The following is a 15,113-nucleotide window of genomic DNA, read 5'->3' on the forward strand; positions in this document are numbered from 1 at the left end:
GCAGCATCTTAAATTGATTCTAGGATGTACTTTTTTTTCCACATTGAACATAGCTGATACTGAGATGTTTCTTACAATTGATGGTATACTTTTGGCCAAGTGTCAGGGCATGGAGCATAAAAAGTTGGTGTTGTATATCCATGAAGTAAGGTACATAGCCCTGGTGAGAAGGGAATGTTGGGTGAGTGTAATTTTGGAGGAAGATATTAGACTTAATATTAAGATGTTCCAAGTTCTTGGTGAAGTAGGTACTTTATGGCACTTATAGAAAAGTTTGTTTCAATTAAGTGAGTTAGTCAGCTTACTCAATCCAAAAACATTGGTCATATACTTCAGTCACTATGCTAGATATTGGGAATGTACCACGAGGTAATACCAGGCAACATAGAGCGCATGAACTCCTTTGGGGTTTGCACTTTTCTTGTGTGCGTTGATCAATTCCTTTTGCGTTTTTGGCTTGATTCACTGGCAGTTAGGTGTTTTCTTCTTGAAAAGTGGCAAGAATTGCACCTAGAACCCTTGCCTTTCCTGGCTGGAGGTTTTGTTTTATGCTTATTGAGGTCATGATGAGATAGATGACATGGCTTAAATTTTAGACTCAGCCCACATTTTTAAGACAATTAAGAAGACAGAAGAAATCTTCAAGGGAGAAAAGGGGACTGAGAATAATCATAAGGCAGAAAAGATAAAGAGCCCCTGAAGGGCGGGACAGTATAAATTCATTGACAACAAATAATCATTTTTTATTTATTAAACCCTGTCTGGAATTGGTGGCTTTGTTAGAAATGAGGTAGTGGCAGATGGAAAGGTGGGAAGCCAGCTAGGGATGGAGACATGTGTTCTCAAAGTGCTGGGAGAGAAGACCCCAGAGTCATACTGGGATGAAAGGCAAGTGCGGTCATGGATTTGATATAAAGTTGACTGCACCAGTGGAGGAAGGGAGGCCACAGAGAGATGCCGAGAGACAAAAACATTAAAGGGATAAAGGTGCAGAATCATGTAGGTGGAGGGAGACATTTAGGAGAACAGATGCACAGAGTTGAAATGAGAAACAAAAGGAAATTGGTCAACGGGCAGCTAGAAAGTGAGATCTGTCTCATATAACAAAAGAAACTTTCTTTGTTAGTTATCCTCGTCTTTGTTCTTTTTAAGTAAGGCTTTGACTTGGCAAAAATTTATCATTTGAATTTTCTCGTAACCATTTAGACTCCTATGGATTTTCTTATAAGCTTACCAGGTGCTTAATTTTGGCCCATCTTCATCCCTCACTCTCATAACCATTTGTTTTTCTATCATTTTCTATTCTTAGGAGACCATAATTCTTTGGATTTTGTTCTCTATCCTAACTGATTTAAATATCTGAGAAAGAAACATAAGCTGTGCATTTGTGGTGAATTATGATGTACTATAGCTGAGCAGCAAGAGAGAGCCAGAAAATAGAGTGGAAGTTTACATATAAAAGATAAATTAGAATTGTAATAAAAATTTCAACTTATCATATTTTAAGAAATTTTCTTAAGAGGACGTGAGCTTTACCTGGTAGAATCATAGTACTTTTGTCATCAGAGCTATTTGTTTAAAGTTACTTTGCTGCACACTGTTAAATTTTCTTTAAACAACTCCTTGAAAGCTTGTGTGAATGCTTTAGAGTTTTGTGGTTGAGAGCCACATCTGGAGCTCATTATTCATGCATCTCCAGTGCCTTTACCCAAACCTCGAGATCTGAGACTCAGAGACGTGACTCACAGCACCATGAATGTCTTATGGGAACCCGCGCCGGGAAAAGTGCGTAAATACATCGTTCGCTACAAAACACCAGAAGACGATGTCAAAGAGGTAGGTTGAAGATTAGAATGGATTTGGAAGTATTTGTTTTCCTAGTAGGTTTAACAACAGAACTCAAAAAAGTGCAGAGGATAGAGTGTTTTGAATATTTGTCACTTTATTAATCTAGGGTTGAAAGCTTGTAATATTAGTAGAGCAATTTTTGAATATTGATAATATATTGGATTTTGTTGCATTTATTTTAGAAATGTTTTCTTCCATGATCCTCATCTCAAAATCATCATCCCTTAGTGGACAAAGAGTTATAGAACGTAGATAGTACTTCCTTCTCATCCAGATGTCTTTTTTTGGTGCTCTACATTCTATGAATTACCAAAAAAAAAAAAATAATAATGTGTCTAAAAATAAAAGCCAGTAAGGGTGCGGGAAGGAAAAGGAGAGTTTGTCAGATGATAGGAAGACAGGACAATGGAGAAGTTCTGAGAGAAAGCGTAAATAAATAGATTGTTAGAGGAAAGTCCTTTTGGCCATGAGCATTTTTGAGATGGGGCAGAGATTTGTTTCCATGACAACCTAATTCAAAGTGGGAGCAAATTGAGGGTTTTCTCTAGAGAATGGGTTTAAAACTTCTGTGTGCTTGGGAGCGTATCAATGTCAGAATCTCAGAGACATTTTTGGAAGATAGAAATGGTTTCTGTAAGCCCCTAGGTATTGACCATGCTGTTCAGTTGGATTATATCAAAGCTAATTTATACATATGCACACATTCATTTCATTCTAGGTTTCAATTTCGAAAGAGACACCATGACCAGAGGGTCTCACAGGGCTCTTGTGCACAGCAAATGAGATAATGTACAGGAGAACATTTCTGAGAGAAATAAAGCAGTGATGCAAAGGGAAACAGAGAAACTGTCAGTGAAAAATGATTAGGTTGTTTGAATCTGTTGGCAGTCTTGTTTACCAACCCTTGGCATTCAAATAGAGCTCTAGTACATACATTTTCCCACTTTATAAGCATTTAAACTGTTTCCAGTTCCTGGACTCATGCATATTGAAAAACATTGCTATTTTTTGTAGCACAATTCTTATGCTCTTGTGCTAAGAAGTACAATAAACAACAGAGATGTTAAAACTAGACCCTTTCTAAAAATAGTTCCACTGCTCTATTACAGGTAGAGGTAGACAGGTCACGGACCAGCACCCCTCTCAAAGACCTCTTCTCACAAACCCTGTACACAGTAGGTGTCTCTGCAGTGTATGATGAAGGGGAGTCTCCCCCCATGACTGCTCAAGAAACTACCCGTAAGTTATAATTGTGCTACACTGATACTTGAGAAATGACATGACATGATTGTGTAACTGAACTTACTGGGTCCTTTTGTTTCTTGGTTCCAGTTTTTTGAGTATTTAATGTTTGAATTCAGATTGCTTTTTACTTATTTTCTTCTTATCTTCTACCTTCATGTCCATTCTTCTTATTTATTTTTATTTTCAATTAAGTTTTTAATTTTAATTTAATTTAATTTTAATTCCCCTATAATATATGGAGTTACATTAGTTTTAGGTATATAATAGAGTGATTGAACATGTCCATTCCTTTTATGATAATTTTTATCCTCCTATTATTCTATCAACCACTGTCATTACTTCATCTTCCAGATATTTAACTGGTGTGTGTGCGTGTTTTGTGTGTGTGGGTGTGCACGTGCTTGTGGGTGAGGGGGGGTAATGGGGAGGAAGTAAGTTCTTGACGCACATTGGACATTTTCTCTGGGAAGGTTGTGTTAGTTATCACATATTTTGTGAGATCTTACTATATGTAAAGTGTTATCAGGGTAACAAAATATAAGTATCTTTGCCCTTACCAGTTCATGATTTCATTGTGGAGATAAGAAAAATTGATTAAGAACACATGGGATGGTGTAGGGATGGTGAGGTAAGTGGAGCTCAGATTGCATGCTGCTGGATGTCAGGTGAAGGGGAGGACTGCATAATGGAGAATCCGGGGAGATGTCGGGCAGCCTTCCTAGGCTTCTCCTCACCAGCTCCATTTTGGTGCTGCTTCCAGAGCTGTCTGTTTCGTTCCCTCACAGGGTACTTCCATAGTATTTAACCCAATTATGACTACCTGTTTGTTTTTTCCTATCTATTTTGTTTTCCCTTTCTTCCCCCCAAGTGAAACCAGAGACACACTTACTTTGTACAACTTTGCATCTCCAGTGCCTGGCACCATGCTCAACACATAATTTCCTGCTTGAATAGGGGCTAAGAACTTGAAGTCTAGAGCCCTCAGTGTTCTGAAGAAATATAATGAGAGCTACTTCTATAATTCAAAATTTTCTAGTAGCCACATTAGAAAAAGTAGAAAGAAGAGAAATTAATTTTGATAATGTATTATATTCAACCCAATATATCAAAAATATTGTCATTTCAACATGTATCAGTAGAATAAGTATTAAAATATTTCACATAGTTTTTCCATAATAATTCTTTAAAATCCAGTGTGTGTTAATTTTATACTTACATTAGATCTCAATTTGGACTAGCCACATTTCAAGTACTCAGTAGCTGTATATGGCTGGTGACTCTGAGAGTAGACAGCACAGGTCTAGAGAATTTAAATGACTTGCCCTGCCTCATCTAGTTAGCTACTGGTGGGATCAATACAAATCTGAACTTTTATTTGCTGTCCTGTCACTCCCGCACTAGAGGTTCAAAAACTTCTCCTTTCATACCCAGCTGTCTGTACCTGATCGAGCCTCTTGTCAAATGGCACAGCCTATGCCTTAACAACCGACAGTATCTACTTCTGCTACTTTCTTACCTGTGATTCCTCTTAGCAGTCTCACTTGCCTTCCTGGCATTGGTTCTTACTTGGTAAGTGTAGTGTCTGGAAGTGAAAATTGGTGCATATGAGTAAACTGACAGCTTTGCACATGCATAACAGGTGAAGTAGAGGAAAAAAGTCTAGTGAAAGCCAGTAAGTTAGTATACTAAATCCTTACTTTCAATATGTGGTTGGTTTTGGAAGGGATGGGGGTGGGGGTTGGGTGAGCCCTGTGGTGAGTATTAAGGAGGGCACATATTACATGGAACACTGGGTGTGGTGCATAAACCATGAATCTCGGAACACCGAAAAATAAAATAAAATTAAATTAAAAAAAAAATCCTTCAGATGTCCTAATAAAGCGTATTCTTTTTTTTAAAATTTATTTTTTATTTATTTTCAGCATAACAGTATTCATTATTTTTTCACCACACCAGTGCTCCATGCAATCCGTGCCCTCTATAATACCCACCACCTGGTACCCCAACCTCCCACCCCCCCCCCACCACTTCAAACCCCTCAAATTGTTTTTCAGAGTCCATAGTCTCTCATGATTCACCTTCCTTCCAATTTCCCCGAACTCCCTTCTCCTCTCTAACTCCCCATGTCCTCCATGCTATTTGTTATGCTCCACAAATAAGTGTATTCTTAACAGTTGGTTTGTTTTGCAGTTGTGCTTCTGGACATGGTACCACTCATTTTCTCTCAATGAGCCTTTTCATTGTAATTATTAGAAATATATTTTTGATGGCCCTGGATTTTGTGAAGTCAGAACTGGTCAATAGTGGATAGAGAAGTAATTGACAATGACAGCTCAGAACCGGGGGCAGACATTCCAGATTCCATGTGCTGTGAACTAACTAGGGTGCCTGGTCAATGTAGGGGCTTTTAATTGGGGTTTCAGCAGTCATCAACCCTGTAGGGTTATTCCTCTCTCTGGACATAGTCAGTATAGTCTTCCTCAGTTGTGTTTAACATTAGCATTCTACAGGAAAACCTCACACATGGCTTACTTAGATCATAATATTTCATAGACCATGATAGACTATGCACTCTTTGATAATCAATACCAAAGTTTGTGCTTATGTGTCCTGCTCTGCAAACAAGTTCATAGTTTTGACATATAAATGTTCAGCTTTCAAATATGACATTGAAAAAAAATGTGTGAGATGCAGAATGATTAACTGGGTTAGAAGAGTCTTACTAAGAGGTATTTATTTATTTATTTAAATTAAAAAAATTTTAAATAAACATATAATGTATTATTAGCCCCAGATTCACAGGTCTGTGAATCGTCAGGTTTACACACTTCACAGCACTCACCATAGCACATACCCTACCCAATGTCTATAACCCCACCAGCCTCTCCCTCCCCCCTCCCCCAAGCAACTCTCAGTTTGTGTTGTGAGATTAAATCTCTTATGGTTTGTCTCCCTCCCGATGCCATCTTGTTTCATTTATTCTGTTCCCATCCCCCAAACTCCCCACATTACATCTCCACTTCCTCATATCAGGGAGATCATATGATAGTTGTCTTTCTCTAATAGACTTATTTTGCTAAGCATAATACCCTCTAGGTCCATCCATGTCGTTGCAAATGGCAAGATTTCATATTTTTGATGGCTGCATAGTATTCCATTGTGTGTGTGTGTGTGTGTGTGTGTGTGTGTGTGTATACATACCACATCTACTAAGAGGTATTTAGAAAAAAATCACCATTTTTAAATTATTGTGTTATGTTACTCACTGTTCAATACATCATTAGTTTTTGATGTAGTGTTCCAAGATTCATTGTGCATAACACCCAGGGCTCCATGCACCATTTTAACTTAACACAAATAGTAGCCTACTATATCCATATGGTACTTGAAGTTTTTGAAGCTTTCTCTTATACTTCCCTTTCAGATGAACTGAATTGGTAATTTGCTTGGTTCTAAATGATGATTTCAGCCTGTTTCCTCATGTCCATGAAGATAAAACGAGGAGGCTTTATTATACCATTTGTGTATTATATTGTTTGTTCAGAAACTTTGTCCTGCTTTACCTCATGATAGGCACGGTGCCAGCCCCAACAAACCTAAGGATTACCGAAGTGACACCAGAGAGCTTCCGAGGGACTTGGGATCATGGGGCTTCAGATGTGTCCCTTTACAGGATAACCTGGGCGCCTTTTGGAAGCTCAGATAGGATGGAGGTAATGTTAATTCTCTTCCTTCTTCCCTACCCCTTCCTCCCTCCTCCTTTCCCCCCCTTTCCCTCTCTTCCCTTATCTTCCCTTCCCTTCCTTCCTTCCCTCCTTTTTAAAAGTTTTTTTTTTAAACTTTTTAAATTTCATGACAAGGAATCGTGTTTGAAATAGGTATTACCTCTGTTGCCTGAAAAGCATCCTTTTCCATTTGAGCTCCTGGCATGTATCAAAGGCGGAAGAATGTCTGGCTAAATAATGTCAATAAACTGCCATCGAGAGTATGATAGACATGGTGACTTAATTTTTTGTGGGTGTGTGTGTTTTTCTTTTCTCTTTCACTAAGACCATCTTAAATGGAGATGAAAATACTTTGGTGTTTGAAAACCTGAACCCGAACACTCTCTATGAAGTTTCTGTTACTGCCATTTATCCTGATGAGTCAGAAAGTGATGACCTCACTGGCAGTGAGCGCACACGTAGGTGTTCAGCTTTTAAATAGGACATTATTATGTTAAAGTTAATTTAAAAAGTAGAGCTATAACTTTATTAGTAATATTTCCCCAAATTCTGTTTTTTTTTTTAATTTTAGCTCGTTTGATACCACTAACAACACAAGGTAAGAGTTTAATTTGCTGAACCATATAAATGACCAAATAATGAATGAATGAATGAATGAACGAACAAGTGAATGAATGGAGAAAATACCACAAAATCCATTGTAAACAGGTTTTTCTGCTTTTAAATTATAAGGCATATCTTGGAACTTTTTAAAAAGTTTTTTTTTTTTTGAAAAACATTGCTTTACTGCCATTTGTTAAGGAGTCATGTAGGATTCCATGACCATCAGTTACCATGAGGTCAAATTTAGTCTTAACCTTAAAAGTATACTGATTTTAGTGAATGGTGCTTATTTTGGGAGGAGGCCTCATTCTATGAGCTTACTATGTTTCTCAACAACCTTTTTTCAGCTCCAAAAAGTGGCCCACGAAACCTTCAGGTGTACAACGCAACATCTAACAGCTTAACTGTTAAATGGGATCCCGCCAGTGGTCGTGTGCAGAAATACAGAATCACTTACCAGCCTTCAACAGGAGAAGGCAATGAGCAAACGGTAATAAAAAAAATATATGTAACTTGGAAAATTCTACCTCTTCTCCTCAAACTCCTCCCTACCCAATGTATAGTTAGTTGTACTACTTTGAGAGATGCAGAATTTACTGTACTGAGTGGATTTATTTGACTTCATTCTTATGGGAACTTGGACACCCTCTTGGGAGATGAAAGTTGCTTTTCATGTTGGGTAGCCCCACAGCATCAGGGATGTGCCTCATGCATAGACATTTCCCTTAGAAACTCTTAGGGCTGGATTATCTATGAAGATTTCTAGGGTTTTTTTTTTGTTGTTGCTGTTGTTTTGTTTTTTTGGTCTTTAGATTTTTAATATGTATCTCTCAAACTTAATCAAATACTGAAAATTTGCCAAATTTCTGTTATTGTAATTTTCTGGTTTTTGCATGTCACAAGATATCTCTTATATCTGGAATTTCCAGATCTAGGTGGCTGTTCCCCTAATTCTTACTGTTCATCATTTTTATATTTATCCAAACAGAGGTTTCTGGAAAGGTGGTATGACTGTCAATAGCCTTCATCTTTATCTTTCTGGTCTTCCCTGTTTACAGAATCCTAGTTCATTCACCTTGCTTATGTTAGGTGTCTGTTTTTGAACCTTCTCCAGCTTTGCTTTGTGAGATGTGTGACTAGAACTGCACATATAGGAAGCATCATGATTTTTTACACCAGGAAGGGATGCTTCCTGATTTATTTAAAATGCCTCTTTTGGTAAGGTTTAGTATTTTGTTGACAATCTTTGGGCTATACTATTTCCTCACAGTCATAGAGAGAGATAAGAGATATGAGTTACTATCAATTAGTCACATGACTTACTGAGCTCTAGCAAATGGGTTCTATGTCTTCCCAGTTTAGAGATGTTAGCAGGCATGTATGCTGGCAGTGGTTAAAGGTTTCTGATACTGCATATTAAGTGGGTTTAGCTGAACCAGACCCTCTTCAATCCTAGTGTGACTTTCGAGTTGATCTTTTGAGGTTTCCACACAATTAGTCTTAGGGAGTATCTTTGGATAGAAATGTTGTCTAATTAAATAGGTTACCAGTAGTACACTAAATACAAACTGTAATCAACTGGCTTTTGTAGGAAATAAGATAAGACACACGTGATGAACTGATATTTTCATGTCAGAAACAGAACTTCTTTTGTCTATGCCAGGCCAGATTTGGGTAAAACTATGAAGCAGGTGAGGCTTGTCTCCAGCATTTCTACTCTTGGTGATAGTGACCCTCCAGCTGCTGCCTTCAGTTTCTTTACTGACTAACAGAGGTTGGGTATAACTTGAAGAAGTCTCATGAACTCACCCTCTGATATGTATTAGCTGACAATCCCTCAAGGTTTGTTGTTCTTAGGGATATTTGCGTTTTACTGCTAGTCCATGAAATAAAGTTTTGAATTACTGATACCAGAATTTTGGAGAGCTGGATGGGAGAAGTAAGTAGACACCCCTCTGCTTACTCATAGGGCTAGTTTTACTAAGTGGATGCCTTTGGATTTGTTAAATATCAAAGGGCTTGTACAGATAGGGATACTTCTTTCTCATAACATCTAATATTCAATTTAATAAAATTAGCCACTGGTTTTCTCTGGCATTCAAAGAGTTGATGGGTGGTAAGTTGGAAACATCTGGACTGTTACTGACATGTCCAGTCATCCAGATGTGCACTCTTTGTGGGCAAGGGGCCATTTTCACATGATTTTAATTAGTATCACATAAATATTTGAATTCAGTAGACTGTTTACAAATCATACAAATTTTCTTTCAACAAGATAGTTAGATGGCCTTAAGCAGTGAATAAAAAATTTCAAAGTCTGTATTTGGAGGAAATTGAAAATCTTCATACCACAAGGCTGGTATCATAGAGATGGCTGGGAACCCCAGCCCCGAGTGTGGTCTGGCAAAGGGTCTAGTCACATAGTTTGCACAGCTAATGTTGTTAGAATGGCAGTTTTTGGGGGGAAACATCAAAGTTTTAGATCTTCTGCTGAATCATTTTAATGTGTTCTCTAAAGCAAATAAAAAACCTCTATAAAAAAGTAAAAATAATAGCAAATGGTGTGGAGCCTCTAATATTTGGCAATTCTTTGCTATCTTAAAAAACTCCTTTCTAGCTCACTTATGATTAATGTCTTTTGGGGGAAGAGATCCATGAAATGTGTTTTGGATGAAATTTTGCTGTGCTGGCGGCAAGCAAGTCGGAATATCTTTTTGAGGTCACCAGTTTAAGGCTTAGAATGCCTTTTGTGATTTAAGGTGCATACTTTACATTTAAAATTATACCATAAGTTATATTTTAAATCTTCAATGTGGTATGTGTTTCCAGATTTTGGCCAGGATCTCAAACAGCTCCTGTGTAGAAAGAGCTTTAACAGATCAGTGCGACCAAGAGAACAAGGCTAACACTTACCCTTATCTTTCTCTAGACCACAATTGGGGGGCGGCAGAATAGTGTGGTCCTGCAGAAACTGAAGCCTGATACTCCTTACACCATCACTGTGTCCTCCCTCTATCCTGATGGCGAAGGAGGTCGAATGACAGGGAGAGGCAAGACCAGTAAGTACCAGGCCCCTGTAGCTTCTTTAATAGCTACCACAGAATCCCATCTTTACTTGGAAAAGGTGGGGTGACACGGTTTTGCTAATCAAATTTTAATGCATTTAAAAATGATATTAATTGCTTTTAATATCCTTGCTCAGAGTTACTGGTCTCTGTTTATGGAGAAAGACAGTTATTACTTTCTGGGACTTTAAAAACCAAAACCAAAACCACCCTGCGACCAAAATATCTCATGGAGAGGAGACGTGTACCAGATTACCAGATATTGTTTTATTTATTCACTACTTCAACAAATATTTGTAGGGGGCCCACTGTGGGGTGCTTGCCATGTTTGAGGTGCCTTGGAAATATCAAGGAACTTGCATTTTGAGTGTGCTTAGGATCATAGTGTTATGTGATTTCTGTGCATTACAGAACCTCTGAATACCGTGAGGAACCTCAGAGTGTATGACCCTTCTACCAGCACCTTGAATGTTCGCTGGGACCATGCAGAGGGAAACCCTCGTCAGTACAAGCTTTTCTATGCACCAACAGCAGGTGGTCCAGAAGAACTGGTAATTATGTCCAGGAGTGAAAATTCCATGTTTATTTAAACTATAGCTGAATGATTTAAAAGGCGAGCTAAAAAGGTCAACCAATTTGCTTTAGGGCAGAAAGAGTTGGTATTCATTTACTAGAACCTGAGAGAGGCTCATAGATTGTTGCCTTAGTGCCTGGGTGATGGAGGGGAGAATTGAGCTGGGGGAAGTAATCATTTCCCAGAATTTTTTTTTTTTTAAAGATTTTATTTATTTTTTTGTCAGAGAGAGAGAGAGAGCGAGAGCGAGCACAGGCAGACAGAGTGGAAGGCAGAGGCAGAGGGAGAAGCAGGCTCCCTGCGGAGCAAGGAGCCCGATGTGGGACTCGATCCCAGGACGCTGGGATCATGACCTGAGCAGAAAGCAGCTGCTTAACCAACTGAGCCACCCAGGCGTCCCAATTTTCCAGAATTTAAAAGGGGTACTGAGAGTGAGTGTAGGGTTCTAGAGAAGTCTTTATCACCTCTTGTAAAAGTTCATACAGGGCACATCTTTATATCCCACTATGACAGTACTTGCTTCTTGACTGGGTCTTGAGTTAGTATTTTGAGAATTATATTGGTTGAGGTATTAGTTCTTTTACAAGTTTTTCAAATCCAGTGCTTTATGTTTATTAAAATCTTTAGGTACCAATCCCTGGGAATACCAATTACGCCATTCTTAGGAATCTGCAGCCAGATACCCCATACACCGTTACGGTAGTTCCTGTTTATACTGAAGGTGATGGAGGACGCACATCGGATACTGGGAGGACATGTAAGTTGAGAAGGAAGGAAAAAATTAGCTTTTTCATTATAAAGGCCACATAGGTCCGTTAAGAAAATTTGGAAAATCACAAATGATAAAATAAATATATACCCATGGTTTATCTTCCAGACACCATCAACTGTTAACATTTTGATGTCTGAAATAACAGATTTATGATGGTATTTTTCTTCTGAAATGATACTATCAGGATTGATGAATGTGCATACAATCATCAGTCTGCTATTTCAATCATTCTTTCACCGAACACAGTTCGTTTTGCTTTCTTTTGTGCTTTATACATTTGTGTGAAGCAGTGCTTTGCAATTGGCTTTCAGGGTGTGAATTGTTTATTGCATTACATGATTGTACATTTCTCTGGTTTGCTGATGAAGTGCTTTTGGTCATCAAAATTCTGTGTGCTTTTGTTTACTGTTAACATCTTGAGTAACCAGTTAATAGCGGTTTTCTCATTCTTTGTAGTACTGCTTACAGGCTCTTGTGCATATTAATAAAGAATTTCTTTGGCTTTGAAAATATGCTTGCTGGTGGCTAAAAGGAAGCAAGTATGGGTGGCTTCTTCAGGTAAAAGATCAGTACTCTAGAAAGATGATGTTTTTGGCTCAAGTAGACTTTGGGGTTAATACATGGAATTAATTTGTATGTTTTTCTAAGTCCCACGTGGGGCAGGTAATTGAAAACTGAGTGTGTGTTCTATTTCTCCCTCCTTTTGTCTTTTCTTTTTTCTTTCTTTTTTTTTTTTTTTTTTGGTTTTGCTTTTCTCTCTTTTCTTCCCCTTTAAAATTTTTTTTTTTTAATTTTTTATTGACATATAATGTATTATTAGCCCCAGGGGTACGGTTCTGTGAATCGCCAGGTTTACATACTTCACAGCATTCACCATAGCACATACCTTCCCCACTGTCCATAAGCCAACCACCTGCCTTTTTTTTTTAATCACAGAACATATCAGTACCTATTTCTTGAATGAAGAATGAATGAATAAATGAATGAATGAGTGACTGAAGCCAGCTGACTGAGTTATATGTGCTTCATAGCTGTTGTCAGTTCATACTTCAAAGGCAGACACTGTAAAATCTCTTTTCTCTATCTCTGCATTATCTGTATTGGAAAACCGAAGCTTCTTTTCCACTTTCCTATCCCTTATCCCTTGTCCTTTTATGGCCAACCCAGCACTACTACTTTTTTTTTTTTTTTTTAAAGATTTTATTATTTATTTGACAGACAGATCACAAGTAGGCAGAGAGGCAGGCAGAGAGAGAGGAGGAAGCAGGCTCCCCACTGACCAGAGAGCCCGAAGTGGGGCTCGATCCCAGGACCCTGGGATCATGACGTGAGCCGAAGTCAGAGGCTTAACCCACTGAGCCACCCAGGTGCTCCCAGCACTACTACTTTTACTAGCTTGTTCTTATTGGTACCAACTTTGCCTCCAAATAGACAAAGGCCATAACTGGCTAACCTAGACTAAGTTTGGATCTGGAGAGTTTTAATTTGCTTTTGTTTGTAGATAATTAGAAGGGGAAGGAGGACAGTGTTTTATCCTGTTATAGAGTGTAAGTCCTAGTGAAGTGATCATGAAAACTCGACATATATAAACAGATTTCAGAAAATATGTGTGGGCTTCTCTTTTCCCAGTGGTGAGAGGGCTGGCAAGGAATGTCCACGTGTACAATCCGACGCCAAACAGCCTCGAAGTCCGCTGGGACCCCGCACCTGGGCCCGTGCAGCAGTATCGTGTCATATATTCTCCTGTGGCCGGCACGAGACCCTCAGAGTCTGTAAGTGATTTTGTCCTCTTAGAGTTCAGTCCAAGATCTGTGTAGATTCCCCTGTAACTCTGGCCCTGGCTACTGGGCCAGAACAGTAAGTCAGTTGTCAGTGTGGCCTGCGGTCTCCTAGAAGCATCCTTTCCGGATGAACCTAGTCTTGTGCTTGTGTCTTGTTCACTGCCTGTGAGAATGCCAGTCACAAACGTGACAATCAGTAATGCTTAGATGGTCGCTTCTGTGTATTTAAGGCAGGTGTACTAACTATAGGGGTAGTTGGAAAATATGAATTTTTGGAAAATACAAATTAGCTATATGAGTTAACAAGCCTAGGAATAAATGCAAATCACTGATTGACCTTGTCAATATGGACTTTTATTGTAACATAGAAATGTCTCCTTTATGAAAACGTCTTGACGTTTGCCTTCACTGGCCTTACAGATTGTCCAGTTTATTTTCCCTTCCCAGTACTATTCAGTTTTATAAGTAGATCAATAATGTAAGAATCAGGAATTACTAATTTGAATAAGAGTAGACTTAACACACCTCAGGGAAAGTAAATTGATAGATTAATTTATGTATTTATAAATATGGACAATGGTGGCAAACAAAGATAAACAAATAATTTGCCCATCCCTGTATTTGGCAGGACTTATTCGGACAACATTGCCATTATCCATTTGTGGAGTGGTTCTCCATTTTAACACAAAATCTCTTCCCTATTAGCCTGTGTGGGGAATCCTTTCTCTTTTGTGTGTCTAACATCTGGGATGCTCTGTAGGTAACTACCATGAGCCCTGGATGTTGTATTTGAGAGTCTTCACAGTAAACATAAAAGAGAGATATTTGAAGCTACTAAGGGTAGCATAGTATGTTTATTAGCTTAGTGAGTATGAACTCACTTTTTTTGGGGGGGAAATTTCTGAGGAGAAATTGTATCTCACGGTGTGGCTTTGTCAGATCTGAGGAGGGCGCATAGTAGTGAGCTTCTGACGTGCCTAGGCTCAGCTTTTTATTATAAATGTTACTATGTTGACTAATAGAAGACTCGATAAGCATTTGAGTTGCTGTTGAGCAGAATTTGGCATTTCCTCCCCTCCAGATTGTGGTGCCAGGAAACACGCGCACGGTGCACCTGGAGCGGCTGATTCCCGACACACCCTATTCCGTGAACATTGTAGCTCTCTACTCGGATGGAGAGGGGAATCCCAGCCCTGGCCAGGGCCGAACGCGTGAGGCAGAAATCCTTTCCCCACCCCATTCCCTTGTAACTCGGTTGGCAGGGCTTCTCTGAGTGAGTGAGAAGTGGGAGGTGGGTGGTGACTGAGAGGTGGTGAGAGCTTTCTCCACCTCTGTACAGGCAAGGGTAGGCCTGGGCATGTGGTTCTGCCTGGCACCTCCACATTCAGATTCCAGGCTGAGGCTCTGGGCCCGTGACTGCCGTAGGTGCTGAGTGAACTGCAGTCGGCCGTTTTCTCATCTGGGACTTAAGCTGTAAGGAGGGGCTTTTCTCTTCTGCCC

The 15,113-nt window shown here is 39.1% G+C and overlaps 1 protein-coding gene across 3 annotated transcripts in view; it reads left to right on the forward strand.

The window, feature by feature from the left end:
* Nucleotides 1-15,113, forward strand: part of COL12A1 (collagen type XII alpha 1 chain) — a 120,968-nt gene that overhangs the window by 57,079 nt on the left and 48,776 nt on the right. For all 3 annotated transcript variants that reach the window (XM_004770722.3, XM_004770723.3, XM_004770724.3), the window contains 11 exons: nucleotides 1,700-1,836; nucleotides 2,958-3,087; nucleotides 6,667-6,806; nucleotides 7,144-7,276; nucleotides 7,390-7,416; nucleotides 7,769-7,911; nucleotides 10,351-10,480; nucleotides 10,898-11,037; nucleotides 11,688-11,817; nucleotides 13,462-13,604; nucleotides 14,695-14,824. In XM_004770722.3, coding sequence (XP_004770779.1) covers nucleotides 1,700-1,836; nucleotides 2,958-3,087; nucleotides 6,667-6,806; nucleotides 7,144-7,276; nucleotides 7,390-7,416; nucleotides 7,769-7,911; nucleotides 10,351-10,480; nucleotides 10,898-11,037; nucleotides 11,688-11,817; nucleotides 13,462-13,604; nucleotides 14,695-14,824 — 1,383 coding nt within the window. The remainder of the gene's footprint in view (nucleotides 1-1,699; nucleotides 1,837-2,957; nucleotides 3,088-6,666; nucleotides 6,807-7,143; nucleotides 7,277-7,389; nucleotides 7,417-7,768; nucleotides 7,912-10,350; nucleotides 10,481-10,897; nucleotides 11,038-11,687; nucleotides 11,818-13,461; nucleotides 13,605-14,694; nucleotides 14,825-15,113) is intronic.

Source organism: Mustela putorius, unplaced genomic scaffold, assembly GCF_011764305.1.
Source record: "Mustela putorius furo isolate JIRA1106 unplaced genomic scaffold, ASM1176430v1.1 tig00000135_pilon_pilon_pilon, whole genome shotgun sequence".
NCBI classification, from domain to species: Eukaryota; Metazoa; Chordata; class Mammalia; order Carnivora; family Mustelidae; genus Mustela; species Mustela putorius.